Below are 24,348 nucleotides of genomic sequence, written 5' to 3'. Positions count from 1 at the left end.
CAAAAAGATCATGTTTTGACTTGAATTACCTGCTTCTGGCACTACACAAACAGCTGGAAATGTCCCAAACTCTCACTAAAAAATACTCGCTTTTATCGCTACAAACACAGCTGGAAATGTCTCAAACTCTTATTAAAGAAGTATCCACTTTTGTTGCTACACACACAGCCGGAAATGTCCCAAATTCATATTAAATTATACCTGCTTTTGTCCCTACAAACACAGCTGGAAATGTCCCAAACTGTTGTTAAAAAATACCTGCAAACACAGTTGGAAATGTCCCAAACTGTAGTTTAAAAAAGCTACCTTTGTTGCTACAAACATGGCTGGAAATGTCCCAAACTTTCAATAAAAAATACCCACTTTTATTGTTACAAACACAGCTAGAATTGTCCCAAACTGTCACTAAAAATACCTGCTATTGTCGCTACACACACAGCTGGAAATGTCGCAAACTCTCACTAAAAAATACCCCCTTTTATCACTACAAACACAGCTGGAAATGTCCCAAACTGTTGTTAAAAAATACCTGCTTTTGTTAATATGAACATGACTGGATATGTCCTGAGCAGTTGCTACAAAATACCTGCAAACACAGTTGGAAATGTCCCAAACTGTAGTTAAAAAAGCTGCTTTTGTTGCTACAAACATGGCTGGAAACGTCCCAAACTTTCAATAAAAAATACCCCCTTTTATCACTACAAACATAGCTGGAAATGTCACTAACTCTAAACTAAAAAAATAGACACTTTAGTCACTACAAACACAGCTGGAATGCACTTCTTCACCGTCTCAACAAGTCACTCCATCCACCACCCGTCCTCATCCTGATGAGAACTTTGCTACGTCATAGTACATATGAAATGTAGAAATGTAATATGCAGGGTTTGCATAATCGTAAATTGCCAACATTTTATTCTCGCAACTCAGCTAAATAAAGGCAACGCTGTGTACTGCACAGAAAATATAGAATGGTATAAATTGCACGTGTTGCAAACCACTTGGATCATGCTGCACAGGCTGTTTAGATACACTGGATGGACATTTTGGTTTTTGGGAGCTATGAATAGTTGATTCCTTCTATAGGAAGGTTAAGATGGTACCGCTTGAGGTAGATCAGTTTGTGTTTGATGGTCCATTGAACTTAAGTGGTGTTCAGACTCATATAAGCCTGAGTGGATCCCCAGTCTGCATTTTGGTTTGGACTTTCCGTCCCTGTAGAAAGGTTTTGGTTACCTGTGATGTGACTTTAAATATTTACTGTACACTGACTGAGTCATTCAGTCTAGCCTAAACATGACGAACGATCCTGCAGTGTAACCAGATAAACAAACATGTGGCTTGAGTGGGACTTGATGCCATATTTGGCGTTAAAACTGTTTTTCTTTGGTTTATTCACGTGAAGAAAAAAAAAATCTTGGAGCCGCCATGACTCTCCAGCTGCTTCACATGCCCTCTTCTGAATGAATGACTGAAACACTAGAGAGCTGGCTCAAGACAAATACACATTACACCCAAGATGTGCTGTTTTAAATATGAACCCACAATTACATAATGCTGCACAATCTCAGTAGTTTTGGGAGTTTTGTTTTTAGAATCTAGTTGGGTTGTTAAGAAAAACCTCACCCCCAAAAGAGAGGAGAGAGGAGGGGTAAAACATATCCTGACAGATGTTTAAACACAGCTCTGGCAGTGGCCATGGTGGTTTCCTCTTTAAAGCCTAAAATATAATCACTTCTCTATGTTGTTCTCATGCAATTGTCACATATTTAGGATTCTATAGCAATCAAATTGTCAGAGTCATCAAAGAGTCATTGTGTATTTGAGATTAGTCTTTGAAATATTGAGAACATAAAATCAAAGATCAACTTCAAGGATTCATTTAAAGAAACTGTGTGCAATATTCAGAGTATAGCCGTAATTCAGGATAAAAAAAAAGATTCAGAATCTGATTTAGGCATCATAAAACTTCAATTAAAAGCCTAGTCCTAATTAAACACCCAGTCCCTTTTACAAGCCCAGTGTGGCTGCGCATTTTGACAAATCAACACCTGTCTTAATTAGATGCCTGGTCTGGTTCCCAAGCAGTTCTTTTTTTATAGAAGTTCTTCAGATGTGTAAAAGCAAGTTACTGGCTACCTCAAATTATGTGTCAATTATTTGATTACTCTCTAAGTTAATTATATTTTTTTGGTCCATAAGGGTCCTCAGGTCAAATAAGACAAAAGAGTTTTTCATGAAAATTAATCCAAGTTGTGAGTATTGTTTTAACAGGATAAAGTCTCGTTGTGTCGGTATGCCTAGTGTTGTAATCCTCGAGTGCTGCAGTCTGTTGGAGCTAGATCAAATGAATGATCCATTAGTAATATGTTACACAAGTAATATTCATACGACTTAAATAAACCTTTTGATTGTATTGCCTGGTCTTTGCTGAAAAACACTTCTGTGTGAAAGAAATTAAATGCCTGTCCCAAATACAGGCCCGTTGATTTCAGTGATTTAAGCAAATAAAAGCCCGGGCTTTTAACTGAAGAGGATGAATCCCATAGATGTTGATGATCCGCCAACTTTCCCTTTAGGGATCAAAATATCTCACGAGTAGATAGATTGCTGTGAAATTTGGTACATACATTCATGGTCCCCTCATGATGAACTGTACAAACTTTGATGCTTTCATGATGAAACTTTGATGATCCAGGTTATTGTTATGTGTAGCCACGCTAACAGCATGGCACTAGGGATGGCAACGTCTGAATGTTGGTGGACCACTTTGTTTCAGACTGAAATATCTCAGCAACCAGTGGCTGGATTGCATTAAATTTAGTACAATCATTCAAGGTCTCCTCATGATGAACTGTAAAAACTTTGAGGCCCTAACTTAAAGGGACACTTTACCCAAACGTCTGAATATCTGTCTACCACTTTTGTTCAGACTGAATTATCTCAAGAACTAGTGGATACTTTGGCATGAAACTTTGGGACAAATATTAATGGTCCCCAGAGGATGAATCCTGCAGACTTTCCAGCTTTTTCTCTTATCCCACCATGAAGTTGACATCTTTGGTTTTCAATGAAATATTTCAGCAACTAGTGGATTGATTACTATAAAATTTGGTACACATGTTCATGGTCTCCTCATGATGAATTGTAAAAACGTTGATGCCTTAACATAAAGAGACAGTTCACCCCAAAATCTCAAAAAAAAACCCAAAACTCAACAGCAATGCCTTTTTACAGAAATCTTAACTTGGTTACTCAAGATAATCCAAGTTATTATTATTTTTAGCCATGTTAGCAGCATAGCTCCAGGGATTGCAGTGCATGACTGTTGGTCCACCACTGTGGTTCAGACTGAAATATCTCAACAACTATTGGACTGATTGTCATAAAATTTGGTACAAACATTAATGGCCCCCAAAGGATGAATCCCACTGACTCTGATGATCATCTGACTCCAACCATCAGGCTGACATCTCTGGTTTTCAAGCAGTGTCACTCCATATTTGATGAAATCCAGTGCTTTGGCAGTGATTTGCGGCGTCAGAAACCAACAAAAAAACGGAGCCATTTAACATCGGCATGATACATAGCCGGTTGCCGTTATAGTTTAATGGCACTCGGTGGCATCAGGGGGAAACACAGCGGGACAAGGATGAAAGTTAAGGTGGTGAGATCCAACTTGTGGTGGAAGGGTCCAACAAATATCAACTTTCACCTGAGAGAGCGGTGTTTGTGTCCCATAAGATTATAAAGCCAAACCTTGTTCTTTTTCTCTAAACGTCACCATGTGTTTTTGTTTAAGGAAGAAAAACGCCAATTTACAGTGTTGTACCAACGTAGTGCTGTATGTAAACATTAAATTTACTATGAAAACAGAAGTGTATTTTGAAAGACAATGCATGTAACAGGCAGAACTTGACACGGTGTCCCAGAACGTCAGCATCCAACACACCCAGGGTACCTTGCACATTGTATCTGGATGTGGAAGGTCCATGACCAAACGTCAATATGTGACGAAGTCGGAGTGAGAACGTGTTGGGTTTTCATGAAATATCTCAACAATTAATGGGCGGTTTGGTGTGTAATTTGATACAGATGTTCATGGTCCCCTCATGATGAAATGTAAAAACATTGCTGCTCTAACATTTCGTGAAGCACCATCATTAGGTAAAGATTTCATTTTGTCCAATACTTTGGTTTACGGCCAAATGAACGAACAACTTTCTTCACCACCAGAACAACCAGGAAACAACAAGGACAAAAAGCCCTGTGTCAACAAAAGCTCAGAGGTTAAATCGTCATATTGAGTCCCACCCAACATACAATCCAGTCAAGTTCTCTTTTAACAAAGGTAACATTTGGGGGCCATTTTCAGCTAAAAAATTATAACCCTTCCTTTCACATTGAACCCCAAACATTTAGGGAGATGACTTGGATGAGTACCCTGGTATTACATATATGGTATTGCGCATGATAATGACATGTAGCAAAGTGGGAATAAACCCCATGGAGGATATAGCTCTGCTTATAGGGACCTATACAACAAACGAACACGCTGATTAACTGTTATTTTTACAGGCTGAAATTACAGACTGAGCAAAAAGGATCCTCATCTGTGTCAGGAGGAGTAGGTGGAGGAGGAGGTGGAGGAGCTGCGGGTTAAAAAGCGCGCTGATGACGCCGCGGAGGAGGTTCAACAGACAGGACTTTCTCTTCTTCTTCTCCTTCTTCTACTCGGTTTCCTGTTGGACAGACAGACAGAGTGAGTGAGACAGACAGGGAGAGAGACAGACAAAGGGCTCCAGCCAGAGAGCCCTCCTCATATATCCAGGACACCGCAGCTCTTTTCAGACGCAACTTCAAGTCAAAGCTCCCGGAGAGAAACCAGCTGTCAGTCCCGCTGCGCCCTGCACGGTCCTCCGAGAGGATCCACCGGCGGTTTGGGACCCAAAGAAACCGCGTTTAAAGCCACTGATCAGGGTGAGTAGCCTTATGATTTCATCACGGATTATCCTCATGTCAGATTTACTTTAACTGACAGATTTTTTGGAAGGAAGAGTCATATGTTTTGGCACGTTGGAGGACAGAAATATTCATCAGAGGGGATGAGAAATAAGTTTCAATCAGGGAGAAGGGTCAAAAAGAAAGATTTTTTTTAATAGATTTACGGCCTTATAGTTCAGATTTTAATTATTTTACAAGAACTAACAAAATTAATAGTGTAAATAAAGGGATACAACGCAAACAGTGATGCCAACCAAGGTCTCCAAGTTTAATAAAGTCACAATAAACCAAAATGTGGAGGCCATAGAGACGCTTAGGGCAGGAAAATCAGACAATACAGTCAATTTATTACTGAATCTTTGTATAAATTTAATATATTTTTAACTGATGATTTCCTGGACTGACCAGGTGCCAGTGTACAGAACACAAGACACTGCTTGCCCTCTCTGACAGCCTAATAATAATTGTTAATTTGGCTGGATTAAAGTTTATAGCCTGAAGCTAAAGGCTTTATGAGTTGGTACAATAAAAAGTGACTAATGCAGGAGTCTCACAAAGAATGTTTTTAATGGTTGATTGTACTCAGGATGAAGAGTATCATGTGAACTGAAAGGATGGATTCATTGTTAAAGGTGGTTTTTAATTTAAGTCATTTATCTGGCAAAATAAGGCAAACATTTGTTGGTTTCAGCCTGTCGGATACGATGTGCTGGTGGCTTTGATTGGGGTTTATTGCTCAGGGTGATGCTTTGAAAATGTTTCCTTGAAGTATTCTGGGTATACGTTGACTTTAACATGACTGCAGTATGAGCTCAGTCGATTTTTAGTGTCTTTTTAACATCACTTTAGTTGAAGACTTTCATTGATTTTTATCTCAACTAAAGAATCGTCACCTCCATTTTATTACTCATTACATTTAAAGATCCAGTGCGATTTAGGGGGATATATTGGCAGAAATGGAATATGATATGATAACAATGTTTTCTTTAGTGTAGAATCACCAAAAAATAAGAATCGCTGTGTTTTCATTACCTTAGAATGAGCAGTTTATATCTACATAGGGAGCAGGTCCTTGTTTATAGGGATCGCCATGTTGCACTGCCATGTTTCTACAGTAGCCCAGAACAGACAAACCAAACACTGGCTCTGGATAGGGCCATTTGCCTTTTTGCATTTTTGCTTTTTTACATCGGACGCTGTAGCTAGCAGCCCCTCCGTGATGAGAGCATCAGAAAAACTGTTTTTTTTTTTCAACGTGAAACTGTTTTATTCAGTATTTTTTACAGTTTAAATCACTGTTTTTTTGTTTTGGGTAAGAAGAGACCTTTGCAGATAAATCAGTTGCCACTAAAACCTCCCAAACATCTGGATCTTAAGTTATCAGAGGAAAAAGGTGAGCACACATTTGCACGTGTTATGCTAGAACAAAGTTAGAGAAACATTGAGTTGTAATGTGAAACTGCTTTATTCAGTATTTTTGCTGGTTTGAATTACTGAATCAATTTCTTTTGGAGAGGAAGGGTACTCTAAGAATAATTTGTCTCCAGGTAAAAGCCTCCTGAACGTCTGATTCTTAAATTATCAGAGAGAAAAGGTGAACAAACATTTGCAGGTGTTTGGCTAAAACATCGAAGAAACACTGATTTGTAATGTGAAACTGCTTTATTCAGTGTTTTTACTGTTTTAAATCACATGGTCCAATTGTTTTGGAGAGGAAGAGACCTCTATGAATAATTCGTCTCCAGAGAAAAACCTCTCAACACTGTAGAAATTCTAACTGGGAGAAGTTTCAGCTGGTTGCAATCTGCAATCCTCACCACTAGATGCCACTAAACCCCTCAGAAATCTTACTCACTACTGCTTTAAGGTCAGTAATTCAATTAGGCTACAGTGCTGCTGATAGATCAGACAATTAATGGATTTGTTGATGGACATTAAATAAACAATTTGTGCATTCAGTTTATCATTTCAAGTCCTTTATCAAGCAAAAATGTTTCTGAAAATGATTCCAGTTTCTCAAACTTAAGGATTTGCTGTTCTATATAATTGTATATTTAATATCTTTTCATTTTGTTCACACAAAAAAGCAGTTTGAGGAGAGTTCTGGAAACCTGTTAAGACATTTATCCCAATTTTCTGATATTTTATAGACTTAAGGATTCATTTATAATATTAAAAACCAGCCAGCAGATTCATTAGTAATGGAATTAATGTTTGAGGCAGCTCTGGTCATTAGATGTGGGTTTACTGTACAGTGTTAATGAGATGTAAATGAATGCTGTTGGCCCAGACAGTAGATTACCACCACCACCACTGCCCAGGGCCGATGACACCATTGTTGCTCAATTTCGGGTGTTTGTTTCAGTGAGATTTTGTGTTTGAGACACATCAGACATGTTGACTGCCTGTCTCCTCTGCGCTCTGACATAACCATCCCTCTGACTTGTCGTCTGTGGGGCGTTCATGGCTGCAGGATGTCCTCACTGCCGGGGCACTTGGTCGTCATGGCAGACGGGGTCAGAGGTGGCTTGGCAGCTCCAGCCGACCCCCCCCCCCCCCCTCTCTCAGGGGGGCAAGAAACCCTCCGTTTGCCCTGGAAAAAACAAACAAACAGCCCCTCCACAAGCAACAAAGGAGATGTTTTTAGCTCAGTTAAGCAATTAAGTGATGAGACAGCAGCGGGAAATGATAAGGCTGCTGTTTAAAGTGTTGGAGGTCTCACAGCTCGAGGCTTTAAAAAGTACTGATGAAGATACCTGTCAGCACCATAGAAGCAGGGGAGGAGTCAGACACTGTAAACATTCGAAGCTCAGCCCAAACCAAGGGAGCATGCTCCCACAGGAAGATTTTTTTTTCTCATTTATGCCAGCTATGTGCGCTATATTTCAAGGCATTTGAGATTATAGAACACCTACTTATCTGTGCATCAATCAAGAAAAACATGATAGTTGCCAAGGAAGAAAATCATCCTGTAGCACCCACATCCTATTTTCTATCTAATCATTGTCCAACTGTCTTCATCACTCTGAAACTGGAACATTAGAAATGTTGAGGATGACTTATTTTCAAGTTAGAAACTGTCTGATGTTACTGTTTTTAAGTTGCATAACACAGGTAGTGTGGGAGTTTGACGTAAGCAGCATTACTAATGTTAAAACCTGTTTTTGTGGCACTGTAAATCAAGGATCCCCGACAATGCAGAGTCAATGTGGTCTTCAACACTCTGATTTGAACATCAGGCCAAAACATGAATATTTGCTCGATTATATGAGATTTCTTTGTGGAGTAACACAGTAGGATAAACATCATGGTCATATGTCAGTGCCCTGTAGTGACTACTATCAATGAAAAAAGCCACCAAGAGTCTGAGTGTGACTCGTTGAAAGAAGTCCATGCTTAAGTCCAACAATGTGTTTCATGATGATTGAACCACTAAGACAAAATGAGATGAACTATCACTGATGTGATTATGTGACTGCGGTAACGGTGATAATGGTCAATAGAAAGTGTCAGAGCCAAAGCTCAGCCTCTTTGTCTTAAAACCGACATGGCTGTGAATGAACGGGTAAAATAATGTGTAACCACACCTGTGCCAATTACAACTGGAAATGAAAGTGACCAAAAGAATGTTTGCAGCCTCACAAATAATAAACAGCAAGGGTTAAATACACATTCTGGCTCCTACAGCCCCTCCAGGATGTTGTGATCACAACAATTAACACCGATCCCTGCATGACCTTGCAATCACCGCAGCTTTACTCCAAATTTGACCATTTAAATCTCATTTCATTGTAGGTCTGTGTACAGTGTATTGATTTGCTCAGAGCCTCTTTGCCCCGCTCTCTCTCTCTCTGTTTAGCATGAGACCACTGCTGCAGAAGTGTGAGCTCCACACACAGTCGCAAACACACAGTGACAAAGCTAACTGTTAGCATCACACAGCTAACGTTACTGAATGGTTATTAACAGGTTTAATAGAGTGTGCCAGGGCTGACGTCAAAACCCGGAAGTTTAGCATCGCGCTGGTTCCCGGAAGAGAAAATGAATGTGATTTTTGCATTGTGTTTTGGATTATGTCAGAAAATAAGCTCTGTGGCTAACACAAGTTTATGATACTTACAGGTTTTGTTCAGCGAGATAATCTTCACATATGAACACCTTTCATACCGCATTTGAAGCTTAAATGCAATCACCAGAAGTAAAAAGCTAGCGTTAGGCTTTAACGGACTACATGACTACTCCACGGTCGCATGACTCTTGACGTCACCGCCACTAAGCTTTCAACTGATTTCGGCCTCTTTATTTTAAAAACATTGTATAATGGGGAAATCGGACTGTTTAAGCTAAATAAGAAGCTGTAATGGCGGACTGCCAGCACTCTCGCCTGTTCGAGGGTGATGACGTTTAATGTCCCCGACAGGGTTTGTAGTCGTATTGAGCAACTTGTTAGCAACCGCCTTTTTTACGACACGTAAAAGCTTCAAAATTCACAAGTAGGGTATTTATTGATGTGTTTAATGTCGTAGAACAAAACCTGAAACTTGCTTAAGCTTTTGTTAACCACAGACCTCATTTGAGGCATTTTACCAAAATCCCATTCAAAAAAGGTATTGACTTTTAGACGAGAGATCCGGAAGTGGTAAAAGCGCTAACGGAGTTCCGGGTTTACTGGCACACTCTATAACAGAGTCAAGCTTTTTCAGTGTTGGTGTGAGATTAACTACTAGGTGTCAGAGGTTATCCTCGAACGCAGGGACTACCCGACAAGTAGCGATGAGATCACGTCGTGCTGTGTTAGCTTGTGCTAAGCGGGCAGAGATAGCAGAAGGAAAGCGGCACATGGAAATGGCCCTTCAGCGCTGTATTGAACAGCATCAACAGCTGATCATCAGCAAAACCTTAAAGCATGGTAACATGCATCGCTATTTTAAAAAAACCTGCATGAAATCAGGTATTTCAGGACGCAATAATTCCCAAAACAGCCGCAAAATTGTGGAGGGACTGAGATTATCTGAATGTTGAAGTTATTTTAAAAACCTAAAAGATTCGGGGCTGTTGAGAAAATATTCAGACTGTAGCCCTGCTCCGCCCTGTCATTAGGCCTTATCATACATGCTGTGTTATCTTCGAAGGAATATGAAATCCACACTAACTAATTACTTTTCATTATCGATTAATCCAGCTATTATTTTCTCTATTAATCATTTAGTCGACAAAATGCCAGAAAATACTGAAAATGTGACGCTAAATTATTAAAAATTACCTTCTCTTTAAGTCCATGGTGACAGAAGACTGAGAAAACCAACATACATTAAAGTTTAAGACACTGAGGCTGGTCATTGTTTTGGCGTTTTTGTTCAAAAGCATTACTAAGAAGAGGAAAAATTGTGAATAAATGTTCAAAATAGCTCCTGATTAATATATGTTGATCATCTAATTGCTTATTTGACTGATTATGTCACCTCTAAATTACTTTCTCCACTGTTGATTGAAAAGAAAAACAGCCAAATGTACATCCCCCCTCCCAAAACTTCAAGGTTTTTCATCAGACATAAACCAGACCCACAGATGCAGATGTTGATAATCAGCTGTGGTTGGCGGCTGCAAACCAAACCACAGAACACGCTGCCACATCATTTATCAGCGTGTAGGTTCAGTGTGATGATCTGCTTAAACAAAATCATTCCCACACACTGATTTATAGCTGATTTATATACTTGGAAATATTTCAGGAAGCGCTGCGGGGCAACAGAAGGGATGTGTGCAGACTGTCGGCCAAAAACTGAAGCTGATCTTTGTCTTTTATTGTTTTGTATTTACTGTTGTTGGATCTGATAAGAAGAAGTGTCTTTCTGCCCTCATGCATCCTGTTGAGCGTGTGTGTGTGTAAGTGCGTGTGTGTGTGTGCAAATGTGTGTGTTGGCATGTTTCACACATCAGTCACAGCCTGCACTCTCGTTGCCCTGGCTTGTTTCCGAAAAAGTTGCTCAATGTGTAATAATCTCCATTAGTCACAGTGACTAACTCTGGATGTCTCCTCTTTTTTTTCCTCTTCCAGGGAACAATGAAGATGCTCCTGCCTCTGGTAATCCTTCAGCTGCTCTTGGCTCCAGCGCTCATGGTAAACTCCCACTGGATCAAACTGAAAACGAAAACGCACTAACATCGACAGCCAAAACCTAAGACACCCAACTGTTTTTGGAAACATAAAGCGGTGCAGTTTATACGCTGTTTTTGGTGTTATGTAGAGCTGCAACAATTAGTCAAATAATCGATAGTTGATCAAAAGATGATTAACTATTTTGATAACTGATTAAATCTTTTGTTCAAGCAGAAATGCCAAAAATGAAGACGTATACTGATGAATGTTATTGTAAACTGAATATTTTTAGGTTTTGGACTCTTGTGTGGATGAAACAACACATTGTTTTCCAGCAATATCTTGATTTTGATTGATTTTAGCAGCATTAATCAGTAGATTTCAAAGAATTTATTTGATTCAACAATGTTGAAAAGTCCGCGAGATTTCAGAATGAGACTTCTCCTTGAGCGAGACTTGGTTACAAATTCACTAACGAACTGACCGGATCAGTAAAAGGTAAAGAAAAACGTTTTGTTTCTCTGTAGGGATCCTCTCCATAATGTTGTCAGATACTTATAATATGTCAGTGGCAAAAACAAACACTTTTAGTGGACGTAAATGGGTATATTGTTATGTTGGTATGTATGTATTGGTATGTTTCGCCACTCCTGGCTGCAGCACTCTCTCCGTACCAACACATTCTCACTCCGACCTCGTCACATATCGATATTTGGTCATGGACTTTCTCACATACAGATACATTTGTGTGTTGGTTGGTTGTTGATGTTCTGGCACACAGTGTCAAGTTCTGCTTGTTACATGTATTGTCTTCTTTCAAAATACACTTCTGTTTTCACAGGAAATTTAACGTTTACACACAGTGTTTTTCAAAATAAAAGCACTACGTCGGTACAACACTGCAAATTGCAGTTTTTTTCCTTCAGCAACAAAAACACATGGTTAAGTTCAGGACAAAAGAACAGGGTTTGGCTTTAGAGTCTTACGGGACGCAAACTCGCCTTAACTTTCGTCCTTGTCCCACCGCATTTCCTCCTGACACACAGAGTGCCATTAACCTATAACAGCAGCCAGCCACGTATCATGTCGATGCTAAAGGACACGAATACCGCTCTCTCGGGTGAAAGTCTGTATTTGTTGGACCCATCCACCACCCCTCCCACCTGCCCCACTTGGACTTTTGCCGCCTTAACTATTGTTCTTGTCCCCCGCGTTTCCCTCTAATGTCGCCAGGGGCTGTTAAACTATAACTGCAACCGGCTGCATATCACGCCATCATTAAAGGTCAGCTTTTATCGTTGGTGTCTGACACGGCAAAGTCACTGCTCAAGTGCCAGATTTGGACGACTAAAGAGTGAGACTGCGTTGTCAGTACTGGACTAACGGTCTTCATTTATCACTTAGACGCAAAAACATGGAAAAATAGATTTGGGTTGAAAAAAACAAGGATTCCTTTTAATCTTTCTGCGCAACAGTCACAGAACATACGTATAATAATATAATTTGTTAGATTTCGTCGGGAAAACACCTCAAGGCTTTCAACAAATTGAGTTTGCCCAGTAGATGTTTAGACTTCTGACCACTTTTTTCATCCATGTTGGCTAGTTTCAAACTTCATTCTTGAATTCTTGAACTTGACAACAAACACTGGCCAAGAATTAACTATGAAATTTAATGAGATTTGGTCTGAAAGCAAAGAAAACCCATTCTAACAAAGGTTAATGTTGTTGTTTTATCACACTGCATTACATGTACAAACTGCTGTGTTGTGTTCAGGTGCCCAGTGTGGATCACTGGGACACGTGGGGTCCTTATGGAGAATGCAGCCGGAGCTGTGGTGGCGGTGTGACCATGAGAACCAGACGCTGTATCACACACAGGTACGTCATCTGTCTGTATATCTATCTATCTTTAATGCTTAAACAAGCCTGTATAAACACATGAAGTCACAGTCAGCGTGTCTTTGTCACGCTCAGCTCATTGTGAGGCCCTGAATACACACACAGGTCTTTTTTTCTTCCTCCTGTATGAATAAAGCTAATTGTGAGGTTCATGGGCACAGACTATATCTTGATTGTAAAAGAATGCCTTGAAGTCACAGGGACGTGGGCTTGTCTTACATCCAAACAGACTGCAGGGACGGGCCCGTTACCATTAAAAGGACTTCTCTTTCCTGGGTGTTGGCTACTGAAAAGGAGCGGATGAAAACGAATATTTCTAGCTGCCCTTTTTTGGCTAAAAAGACTTCAGAGGTGGTTTAAAAAAAAACATCAGTTCACTCTGCTGCACATGTCTCTCTATGGTTTTCTGTCCATTTTTAGTCTGGTTTGTAAAGCTGCTTCTCTCACTGAGCATCTGACTAAACATGACAGAGTGTTGGTGCCAGCTTTCACTGTAAATGACTTCGTATTGCTGGAATCCAGCCGGCATGTTGCCTCATGTAACCCATAAAGTGAACTCCATTCATCAGGTGCGAAGTCGTGTCATTCAAAATCCTGCTTAACTAAAAGGATGAAAGTATAAGGACACAAATCTACTTAAAGTATCAGAAGTATAAGGACTTATTCTGCAGAAAAAACTGTGTCAGATGGGATGGATTGAAATTAAATCTGAGGGATCAAAGTTGATTGATTGGACTGAAAAGATTAAGAAAAAAAAGTTAGTTTTTGGGACTTTTCTTTAAATTTTTTTGTGCTTTTGTTGCATATTTTAACCTCTTTATATGAAACAATTAGAGAAGATTAAAGGGCGATTCTCCATTTTATGGAGCTGCTTACAACTACTAAACACCTGACATGTGACAGGAGACTCAAACAAGACCCTTATCTCTTAGGTAGAGGTCAAAAGCCAAAAAGGTTTGGAGCCTATGGTTTATTCTTTAAAAATGTGTTGTGTTTTAAAGGTTTAATCTGACTCTGTCAGTCAGCACTAACTATATACATCAGGTAAATGTAATGGTAAAGAGGATAATATTTCCTTATGAAATATGTTGCAATAGGAGTTTAAAGTTGATAATATGTCTGAGTTGTTTTTCTACTACCAAGTACAAGTGCAGAACGCAACCTCCCATCAAATGTCACTGCTGCTGTAATTTCCTCCTGAACTTTCAGTCTAACTCAATATAAAGCAGCATGTGATCTGCAATATTCAAAACAATTAATCTGTCATTCATGAGCTGTGTTTACAGTTACTGCGGAGTGAAGGTGTGTCTCAGTTATTGAGCAATAACTTGATAAAAAGGACGAGTTCGATTTTTAATGCCCACCAGGCAGAACATGTCAGTGATGAGCGTTAACGTTAACATGTCCGAACAGTTTTCTGATTCACCTCGTTTGATATTTTGTTACATTCACGGGAAGGTGAACTTTAGGAAAGGTGAGTTTTGTCCTGATTTGTGATATTTGGCATTTTCCCATTGATCCGTCTGAGATGCTGTTTCCAACATGTCCGTGCAGTCAGTCAGTGAGTCAGATTATCTGTAAATGAGTCTGTTTCCCCTCCTCAGCTGAGTAATGAATAACAGGGAAGACGTCCTGCCCACTGCTGCCGCGTTGGATGAACTCTGTCATATCTTGTCTGCCAGAATCACACCTTTAAATACTATGATTAGAGTGCTGTTGACTCATTGGGTGCTTTACAGGAACTCCCCGTTTGCCCATCATTTATTTCAGTATGAAATTACCTGACCTCATGGGCTATAATCTATTTTACCTTTCTGCGATCAATAATATATGAATCAAAAGCAGTGTTTGATGATCCAAATATTTATTTTCCACTCCCAGGTGAAAAGTTGAAGGCTGGATGTTGTGACTGAGTGTTCGGACATGTTTTAGTTTCAGTTTTGGCGTGCTGACAGGAGCGTGTCTTGTTTTTGAAGCTTAAGGGCAGGTACTTTTGGAGGTGACTTAATCATGAGTTATCAGCATGGCTGGAAGGGAGGGAGGGTGGCGAAACGTTCTGCTGTCTCACGGTTCACCGACGGATGTTTTTGAGATTTGGGCTGAGCAGCGACGATGTCAAGGCTGCTCCAGCTGCTGAGACCTCGTTTTTTATTACAGGCGCAGATTAAAGAGGAATGCTGCTTAATGTCAGAGCTGGAACTTATTATTAAGACAGTCTGAGCTGTATTTGCATACGTGTGCCGCAGCCTTACCTAGTCATTAACTGTTTCTGTGTCACAGTGATGACTGTTAAAGTTTTAATGGAACTTCAGTCAGAAAACATGCAAAAGGGGATTTTTTACAGCACCGATAAATCTAAAGAAAAGAACATATATTTAACTTAAAGGGGCACTCCCCAGATTTTACACATGACGTTAAGTTCACTCGTCTTGAAGTCTTAAAAAAATAACCCTGCTCATGTCACTAGGGTTGTCTCAGTTTGGATTTGAAATTAAAAACATTTAGAGGCAGATGCTCTAAAATGAAAGCTACTATCCTGTTGCATATATAGAGCCCAGTTCAGACCAAAGATTTGCAACGAGACAAAAATGTTTTAGAGCGTTGCAGAGAAAAGTTGCAGCGGTGTGAACTGACCGTCTGAGCTTGACGAAAGCTGGCTGATGGTGTCACCTGCAATTCAGATGGTCAAATCGCCGGCGTCTGGTTTAAGAACGTAAAGCACACCACCTGTTTATACAGCCAATCAGCTTGTGGTGAAGTCTGCTGGTCAAGTCATAATGACTGCAGACGGCGTGTTCGCTTGCAGGTACTCCGTCCCTGTCGAGCCCTCTGTTTCTGTCCTCACAGTGTGCCGGTGTTGGACGGTGGGTCACTGCTGCTGCTCACTGCATGTGCTTATGCATATGGGAAATGTAGGGTCCAGCATTTTTAGAGCTTTTCCCATAGTAGAGAATAGAAGTCCCAATATTTCTTCTTAACTTTTGACCATCCTTTTAAAGAAAATCCCTCAGGGCTTTGACACACCAAGCTGACAGTGGGCCATTGGTCAGCATCTGTTGCCTTAGGTTTTGTAAGGTATCCCACACTGTTAGCCCTTGATGGCCCTTTTTGCCTGATTTTCGGCAGATTCAGCATTTTGAAACTGTGTCAAAGATGGCACCAATAGTTGGCTGTCAGCTGTAGTCTTGTGTTGTGTTTAAGCACACTTAAGGCAGAGACACAGGCGACATGAGGCGATGCAACAGTCAGCCTGTGTTGCCACTTGTTCTTTGATACCTGTTTGGTGTGTCTGGGCCTAAAAATGAACTTTATTTAAGTGCAATATGACATCACTGGAGTCCCCCTTTAAAACTGAGTGGATTAATACATCATATAAGACGTATTTGATGCAGAGAGTCAGCTCCTGTAGCTTCATGAAGATAAAGCAGATACATCACGTGTCGCCCCGGTTCAGCCTTGAAATAAACAACTTCATCCCTGTGATTTAAAGGGACAGTTCACCCCCAAATCAAAACATATATTTTCCCTCTTACCTGTACAGTCCCTGACAAAAGTCTTGTCGCTTATCCTAGTTGTAGGAACAACAAATAATAACCTGACTTGTAGTTGATCAATTGGGATCAGAAATAGCTTATATGAAAGGCAAAGGCCTTTAGATTATGCTTATTATACCAAAATAAAGTTGTGTATCATTCATTGAGTTTTATCATTTAATTAGGACAGAAAGGTCAGATCTTGCTTGGACAAAAGTCTTGTCGTGTCTTTAAACGATTCAACCAATCACAGATTAGAGCTCCACCTGTGACAAATACTGTAATTAACACATTCCCAGGTGTGTATAAAAAGAACCCCAGCACACCAGACCTTCATGTGAAGTGCAACCTGACCGCTGACAACATGCCAAAGATTCAACCACAGACCAAAGTGCTGATCATCAAGAGCCTGAAGACCAAGTCTGCTGCTGAGGTGGCAGACATCTTCAGTGTATCCAAACGTCAAGTAGAGAGGATAAAAAAAAGATTTGAAGAAACTGGTGACGTTCATGACAAGCCCAGGTCAGGCAGACCCCGTAACACAACTGTTAGAGAGGACCGTTTGTTGCTTCGGCAGTCCAGGGCCAGCCCTTTTTCAACTGCAAGCAGAGCTACATCAGAACTGGTCACCAGAAACCCCTGTATCTACCAGAACAGTTTGTCGAATTCTCTCACGCAATGGTCTCCATGGCCGAATTACTGCTCACAAACCAGCATTAAACAGAAGACAACAAAAGAATCGTGCTGCATTTGCCAAGGCCCACAGCTTGCAGAAAGGATGGACAGTGGAAAAGTGGCAGAAGGTTGATTTTTCTGATGAATCATCCATTGAACTGCATCCCAATCGCCGCAAATACTGCACAAGACCTGTTGGAACCCGCATGGACCCAAGATTCACCCAGAAAACAGTCAAGTCTGGTGGAGGAAAAATCATGGTTTGGGGTTACATCCAGTATGGGGGTGTGCGAGAGACCTGCAGAGTGGATGGCAACATCAACAGCCTGAATTATCAAGAGGTTCTCGCTGCTCATTACATTCCAAACCACAAGAGAGGGCAAATTCTTCAGCAGGATGGTGCTCCTTCTCATACTTCAGCCTCCACATCAAAGTTCCTGAAAGTGAAGAAGGTCAAGGTGCTCCAGGATTGGCCAGCCCAATCACCAGACATGAACATTATTGAGCATGTCTGGGGTAAGATGAAGGAGGAGGCTTGGAAGATGAAACCAAAGAATCTTGATGAACTCTGGGAGTCCTGCAAGACTGCTTTCTTTGCCATTCCAGATGACTTCATCAATAAGTTATTTGAGTCATTGCCGAGATGTATGGATGCAGTCCTCCAAGCTCATGGGAGTCATACACGATATTAATTCTTTTTCCCAAGGCACCATGACTTTATGTTCTGATGTTATTGGAGCATGTTTGTGTATTCAACAGAAAGTATCATTTCTACAGTACATTATTTTTGTATGCGACAAGACTTTTGTCCAAGCAAGATCTGACCTTTCTGTCCTAATTAAATGATAAAATTCAGTGAATGATGCACAACTTTATTTTGGTATAATAAGCATAATCTAGAGGCCTTTGCCTTTCATATAAGCCATTTCTGATTCCAATTGATCAACTACAAGTCAAGTTATTATTTGTTGTTCCTACAACTTGGATAAGCGACAAGACTTTTGTCAGGGACTGTAGTGCTATTTATCAGTCTAGATTGTTTTGGTGTGAGTTGCCGAGTGTTGGAGATATCAGCTGTAGAGATGTCTGTCTTCTCTCCAGTGTAACAGAACTAGATGGCACTCAGCTTGCTTAACATAATCCACAGACCTTGTTGTGAGCAGTTTTGTGTAGAAACTATTTTCTTTCTACCAAATACACCCGTCAACTGAGTCACCACGCAGATGAAGGCGTGCATCTACTGCTAGCTCACCTAGCACTACTGAGCTAGCTAACATTACAGCTCAGCCAAGAAGGACGCTGTTAATGTTTACATCTTGCACTGTCATGAGCATGAGCCTCTTGTCCATGAGTAGATGCACTCGTCCTTCTGAAAGAAAATAGTTGTCTTATATTGATGCTTCATTTTCGACATACAGGGCTGACGGAGGACACAACTGTGTTGGACCAGAGAAGTCTTACCGCACCTGCAACATCCAGGTGAACAAACAGACCTGAATCAACTTCAGTTTTCAAAACTTTAAGCTCTTTGTCTTCAACATTTTAAAATGTACAATGTACAAAAACACATTTATGCCTTTGATAAATCTCTAAACTATCTGTAACACGGATGAATGTCAACTACCATCAAATTAAAGTTTGCAATATTTAGACTGTATTTGTTAATAGGATGTTTTACTTTGTGAATATTTATAAGTTTCCACTGTGTCCCATTGTTCCACTCAGGACTGTCCCGAGGGATCCAAGGATTTCCGTGAGGAGCAGTGCTCTGCGTTTGATGGGACTGACTTCCAGGGGAAACTCTACAAGTGGCTCCCTTATTATGGAGGTCAGGAGCAAAGTTAAAGCACTGGTTTCGGATTTGCAAGAGCATTTAATTCTCATTAAACCTGCTAAAATACATATAAACATACTAATGTTCTAAGGTCAAATCACCTTTATCGTAAAATTACTCATATGTCTCTGACAGCTGAGAACCCCTGTGAGCTGAACTGCATTCCAAGAGGAGAAAACTTCTTCTATCGTCACCGCAGCTCTGTGGTCGATGGTACGCCCTGTCACCCAGGACGCAGGGACGTTTGTGTGGAGGGAGTCTGCAAGGTGGGCTGCACAGGAAATGAACACACTCACACACACACATAAATACACACACAAGTTCAGATGAAATTATATGTTAAGAGAGGTGATAAAAGTCAGCGACGCAGAGAGGAAGTTTTTACATGTGTGCTTTCCAAAATCAAATCTACTCAATCTGGGAAAAAATATCTTTCCTACTTTACTTCCTCCACCACTGCGCAGCACGCATTGCCATTGGGGGTTTCTTTTGCATGACCCATGATCAGTGATATAATTATTAAATCAGCAAGTTTTTCTTTTTTTTTCTTAAAATTATTGAATATTAGGTCTATAATGTACATAACTTTGATTACATGTATTACGCTCTCCTCTGTGTCTGATGCTGCCCTCTGCCCTGCAGGTAGCTGCTCAGATAAAACTGTTTGTACTGCAACATTTATCAAATGCTGAGATGAAGTAAAGCATGTTAAATGATGACGTGACAGTAGAGCTTTGTTTGAGGAAAAAAAAAAGAAATACAACCAGTTTTCTAATCGGAGGTGCAGATTTGCTCCTTGGCATAATTACTATGTCCTCCCACCTTTTTTCTGTAAATAAATCAAAGCCAGAGGAATAAAACACCTCCGAGGTTCATTTGTTTTACAGCATCACTTCGTTAATCAGAGTGGACACAGTGAGCAGCAGGAGGAAAGATTAGTTTCACTATGTGGTAATATCAAACACTTGTTCTGCTCTCATTCTGTTCTCATGTAATTATCGCAGCGACCTTTTCCTCATGAAACACCTCCTCTATTTAACCTCTGACATCATGTCTTTATTGCCTCGTCTATGGGGAGCGGCCGTCCAAACCTCCACTCTCTTCTTAGTTCTTATTTTTTGGCCTTAACTTTCTAAACCTTCACTTATTCTTATTCTTAACCTCCACTTCCAGCAGATTGGTTCCTAGATTCCTACTTTCACAGAATAATTGTGTTCCCACAGATGTTCTCTGCTCTCACATCTTGTTATTAAATCAGGTCTCGTTTTGGTTTGGTTTGGATGCTGAAGCAACAATTCTGTGACTGGACTTTTTCAGGGTTTATGTAGTGAAGTTGACGCAGCACATTTTTTACGTGCAAATTTTATTTTTGTGTTTATATTTTTTGCTCAGCCACCTTTGACTTTAAAAAACATTATGTGTATACTATCATTACCACGCATATAAGGGCACAGCTGTTGGGTTTCAAAGACAGCACATCTAGTATGGATGTCTTAAAATATTTGCAGTGATGTGACTACAGACAGCCTTTAGGTCATCACTGCACACTAAAATCACAATAAAACTCTGCTGTCTTTGGCTCTAAAGTGGAACAAAAGACTAATTCAACTCTTAGGAGACGCAAGCTGTTTAGAAAGTTTGGTGTATCTGCAGCAGACAACAAAAATGACACTCTCAGAAAGGCCGATATCAGCCCCATATCTCTACAAAATTCTGGCACCAATCAACTTTCCACATATGAAATATTCTGCTGTTTCCTCTTCTTCTCCAGCGTCTGGGCTGTGACAACATGCTGGAGTCTCCTCAGCAGGAGGACCCCTGCCTGCAGTGTGGGGGGAACGGACAGTCCTGCTACCAGGTCAAGAACAGCTTCTCTCTCCGCGATCTGCCAACTGGTACGCTGCTGCACGTTTTTAACCAACAGATGTTTTCTGTCATCACATTCATCACATGTGCACGTTAATCGCCTGTCGCTGAAGGTAACGTCAGATGTAGACTTCTTTGGTTTGTAGTTTGTATGTGTGAAAGGAGTTCTGTTTCACTTTCATCTCAGGCTACAACCAGATGTTCATCATCCCCGTTGGAGCCACAACTATCAGCATCAGAGAAACAGTGGCCACACGCAACTACCTGGGTACGAACTTTTTGAATGAGGAGAAATAGTTGTGCTTGTGTCTGTAGTATGTTTGATTGTATTGTGAACATGTGATGACTGTAACCTCTCTGTACAGCTATCAAGAACCTGCGTGGGGAGTACTACCTCAATGGCCACTGGGTAATTGAGTTTTCCAGGGCGACACCCATCGCTGGAACAATGCTGTACTACCAGAGAGGAGCTGAGGGCGACAATGTCCCTGAAACCATCATCGGCAGAGGCCCCACCACTGAACCCCTCGTTGTTGAGGTAAGATTTCATACTTTTACTTATTTGTATTTGAAATATTTAACTCCCAAACAAATAGAATTCGACCATGAATAAAAAGACAGCACACTTCAGGGAAAACTGACTCAGTCTCACAATAAGTCAGGGAGAATTTTTACAGCTTTGATGGTGTTAGAGGAAAGGTTGAGGAGTCAGATTTCATCCTTCAATGAGCAGGAATCCGGCTTTTAGTTGCTTTGGACCAAAGTCTTGGACAGACTGACAAACATTTTAGTGAATATAAATGGACTTTAATTGTTACATCCAACCCTCTCTTCTCAGCTGATCAGCCAGGAGCCAAACCAAGGTGTGGACTATGAATTCTATCTTCCCAATGGACGCTCCAGACAGGGCTACTTCTGGAGTTCTGGATCCTGGTCTGTCTGCAGCAGAGAGTGTGGATCAGGTCAGTCTCAGAACAACACAATAATTTAAACCTGAGTGAGACGAGTGCTGGTTTAACAGAAAATGAAACAACTCCCTTCTTATTCTGCTCCTTTGTTAGGCTACCAGTCTCGTCTGGTCTTCTGTACCATTGATAACGAGGCTTACCCCGACTATCTGTGTGCATCTCTGGCGAGACCACAGACCAACCGTACATGCAACCCCCAGGCATGCCCACAGACCCGCAGGTAAATTACAGTCAAAGTCCTCTGGTACAAATGTGATTATTCAGTAGATTTAAGCAGAATTTTCTAAAGCCAACAAAATCTAGAGTTCATTTTTATTCCATTGCGAGTGTGTTTGTGCTCATAGAAGTCCAAACAGTAACTTTCAGAGCAGCTTCTTGACTATTGTTGGTGTTATTATGACTGTCTGAAAGGATGGCGTACCTGTATCCACCACAGTTGTGGAGATCCTCAGAAAGACCCAGACCCTATGTGTTCAGGTAACTCAGGGTCTGTAGTCATAGTGGTAGAGTTTTAGATGACTGCAAACACAGGGGGAGATCTTAATCATTAGTAATCCTTCACAATGACTCCTGGAATACCCTTTAGATGTGTTTGACTTTAGTATCTGTGTTTAGCGCACACACTTGTTCCTCCGTTTGGGGTGAGAACGAAGGCAACTGTCCAGCTCAGAGATCTCCTTTCAACCTCTAATGATCCTCATTTGTCTCGGATCACTGAACGCTTCTCTCCAGGGAGGCCAAACCCTGATTTGACACCACATTTCCATCAGACACCTCCTCCTCCTTTTTAACCTCCCAACCTGTGGCCCCTGTACCTGATCCCTGAGCCGGGCTGCTGCCTGACTGCTTCAGCAAACTCTCTGTCGCTGTGCATAAGTGTAGCCAGTGTGTTGTGAGGTGTTTGTTTAAGGTTAAAGGTGGTCATGCAGCGGGTGTTGTGGGGATTGTGTACGTCTGAATGGGACACAGCAGCAGCGAGAGTGGTAGTAAACAGCCGGGGCTTCAGTCAGTGACTCTCTGGTATTTCCTGCTTCTTTTCTTTGATGCTGCTGCTGCTCGGAAACCTGAGATGTTTATGAAGCTCGGGTGACGCTGCCTGTGCCTCATTATCCTCAAATTGAAAGATATGGACCAGAAACAGTTGATGTTCATGTATGTGTGCTGAAGTTGGGGCGGAGATCAAGTGTGAGCTTGCTGGTCGTAATTTTGCATCCAGTCTTTCTACATTAATGCTTCTTGTAATCAGTGTCCAAACTAACCAGGACATGAAAAATACTTCCTGTCCTTCAGCTGTGACTGACTGGTGGCAGGTTTCTGGATTTTCTTTAAAGGATAAGTTTGGTATTTTGCAGCCTGGACCCTATGTTCTTCTGTTTTTGTGTCTAAGTGACAAATGGGAACAACAATTTTTGAAATTGGTTTAGTATTTTAAGCAAGACAGGCTGCAATTTAACCCATTGGGTGTGTGTACACCATCAATCTACATCCACTTAAAGTGTCTGTTTTGCTACTGACAGGCTCAGATTATTATTTCAAGTGTCTGACAGTTTATAGAAAGGATCCCTACAGAGATATACCTTTTTGCTGAAGAGTAAGAACTTTTATATTTCACTAGAAACAGCCCCAAATTCGCTGACGCCAAACCCACCAAACTCCATTTAAAAAAAACAGTAATTTTATCATCATTAAACACACTTTATTCAGAGTCGACAAAAACAAAATAAAACTCACAAAAGCCATCTTGGGTCATCTTTCTACTGTTCCAGCCATTACTAACTTTGGTTTGGTTTGGTTGAAATAAACCATTAATTCAACCAGTTAGATGTGAAAATATGTTGCCTCTCTACACGCTAAAATTACTGTTTTTTTGAATGAGAGTCTGGTGGGTTTGGCTATAGCCATTTCAGAGCTGTTTCTCATTAAACAAAAAAATCTTACTCTTCAACAACAAGGTCTGTCTCTGTAGGGATCCTTTACATAATGTTGTCGGACACTTATAATAACAATCTGAGCCTGTCAGTGACAAAAAGAAACACTTTACCTGGACGTAAATTAACGATGCAAATGTGCCTTGAGTGGTTACATTGCAGCCTGTTTTGCTGCTGCCAGCTGCAGCGCTCTCACACAACTCTGGACCGCTTTAAAAAATTGTTGCTGCCATCAGTCACTTAGACACATAAACATGGGAAAATAGGGTCCAGGTTCAAAAATACCAAACTTGCCCTTTAACACTGCAATTGCCAGAAGGATGTGTTGTTTTTAACATAATCATATTTAGTAATTTTGTAGTATTTTAGTGGCTTTGTTAAAGCGATGCATTCTTTTGTACACTTGCATTTCATTTGAAGGGTTTCATTCCAAAACACTGATATGTATCTGAACTAAAGAACGATTATCGAAGGCTAATATTCAAGTGCTGCTGAAAACATCAGTCAATTACTTGATTTGCTGATGGATGGAAAATAAA

General features: G+C 40.6%; 1 protein-coding gene across 1 annotated transcript in view; it reads left to right on the top strand.

The window, feature by feature from the left end:
* The first annotated feature begins 4,696 nt into the window (after positions 1-4,696).
* paplna (papilin a, proteoglycan-like sulfated glycoprotein) overlaps positions 4,697-24,348 on the top strand; it is a 34,548-nt gene continuing 14,896 nt past the window's right edge. Inside the window, exons 1-11 of the mRNA XM_033643250.2 lie at positions 4,697-4,980; positions 11,063-11,125; positions 12,881-12,984; positions 18,632-18,692; positions 18,939-19,041; positions 19,183-19,313; positions 20,819-20,942; positions 21,101-21,181; positions 21,279-21,451; positions 21,752-21,875; positions 21,975-22,101. Coding sequence (XP_033499141.2) covers positions 11,069-11,125; positions 12,881-12,984; positions 18,632-18,692; positions 18,939-19,041; positions 19,183-19,313; positions 20,819-20,942; positions 21,101-21,181; positions 21,279-21,451; positions 21,752-21,875; positions 21,975-22,101 — 1,085 coding nt within the window. The 5' untranslated portion in view covers positions 4,697-4,980; positions 11,063-11,068. The remainder of the gene's footprint in view (positions 4,981-11,062; positions 11,126-12,880; positions 12,985-18,631; positions 18,693-18,938; positions 19,042-19,182; positions 19,314-20,818; positions 20,943-21,100; positions 21,182-21,278; positions 21,452-21,751; positions 21,876-21,974; positions 22,102-24,348) is intronic.

The sequence above is a fragment of the Epinephelus lanceolatus genome, chromosome 15, assembly GCF_041903045.1.
Source record: "Epinephelus lanceolatus isolate andai-2023 chromosome 15, ASM4190304v1, whole genome shotgun sequence".
Taxonomy (NCBI): Eukaryota; Metazoa; Chordata; class Actinopteri; order Perciformes; family Serranidae; genus Epinephelus; species Epinephelus lanceolatus.
The sequence above is the reverse complement of the archived record's forward strand: the minus strand, read 5'-3'. Positions and strand labels throughout refer to the sequence as shown.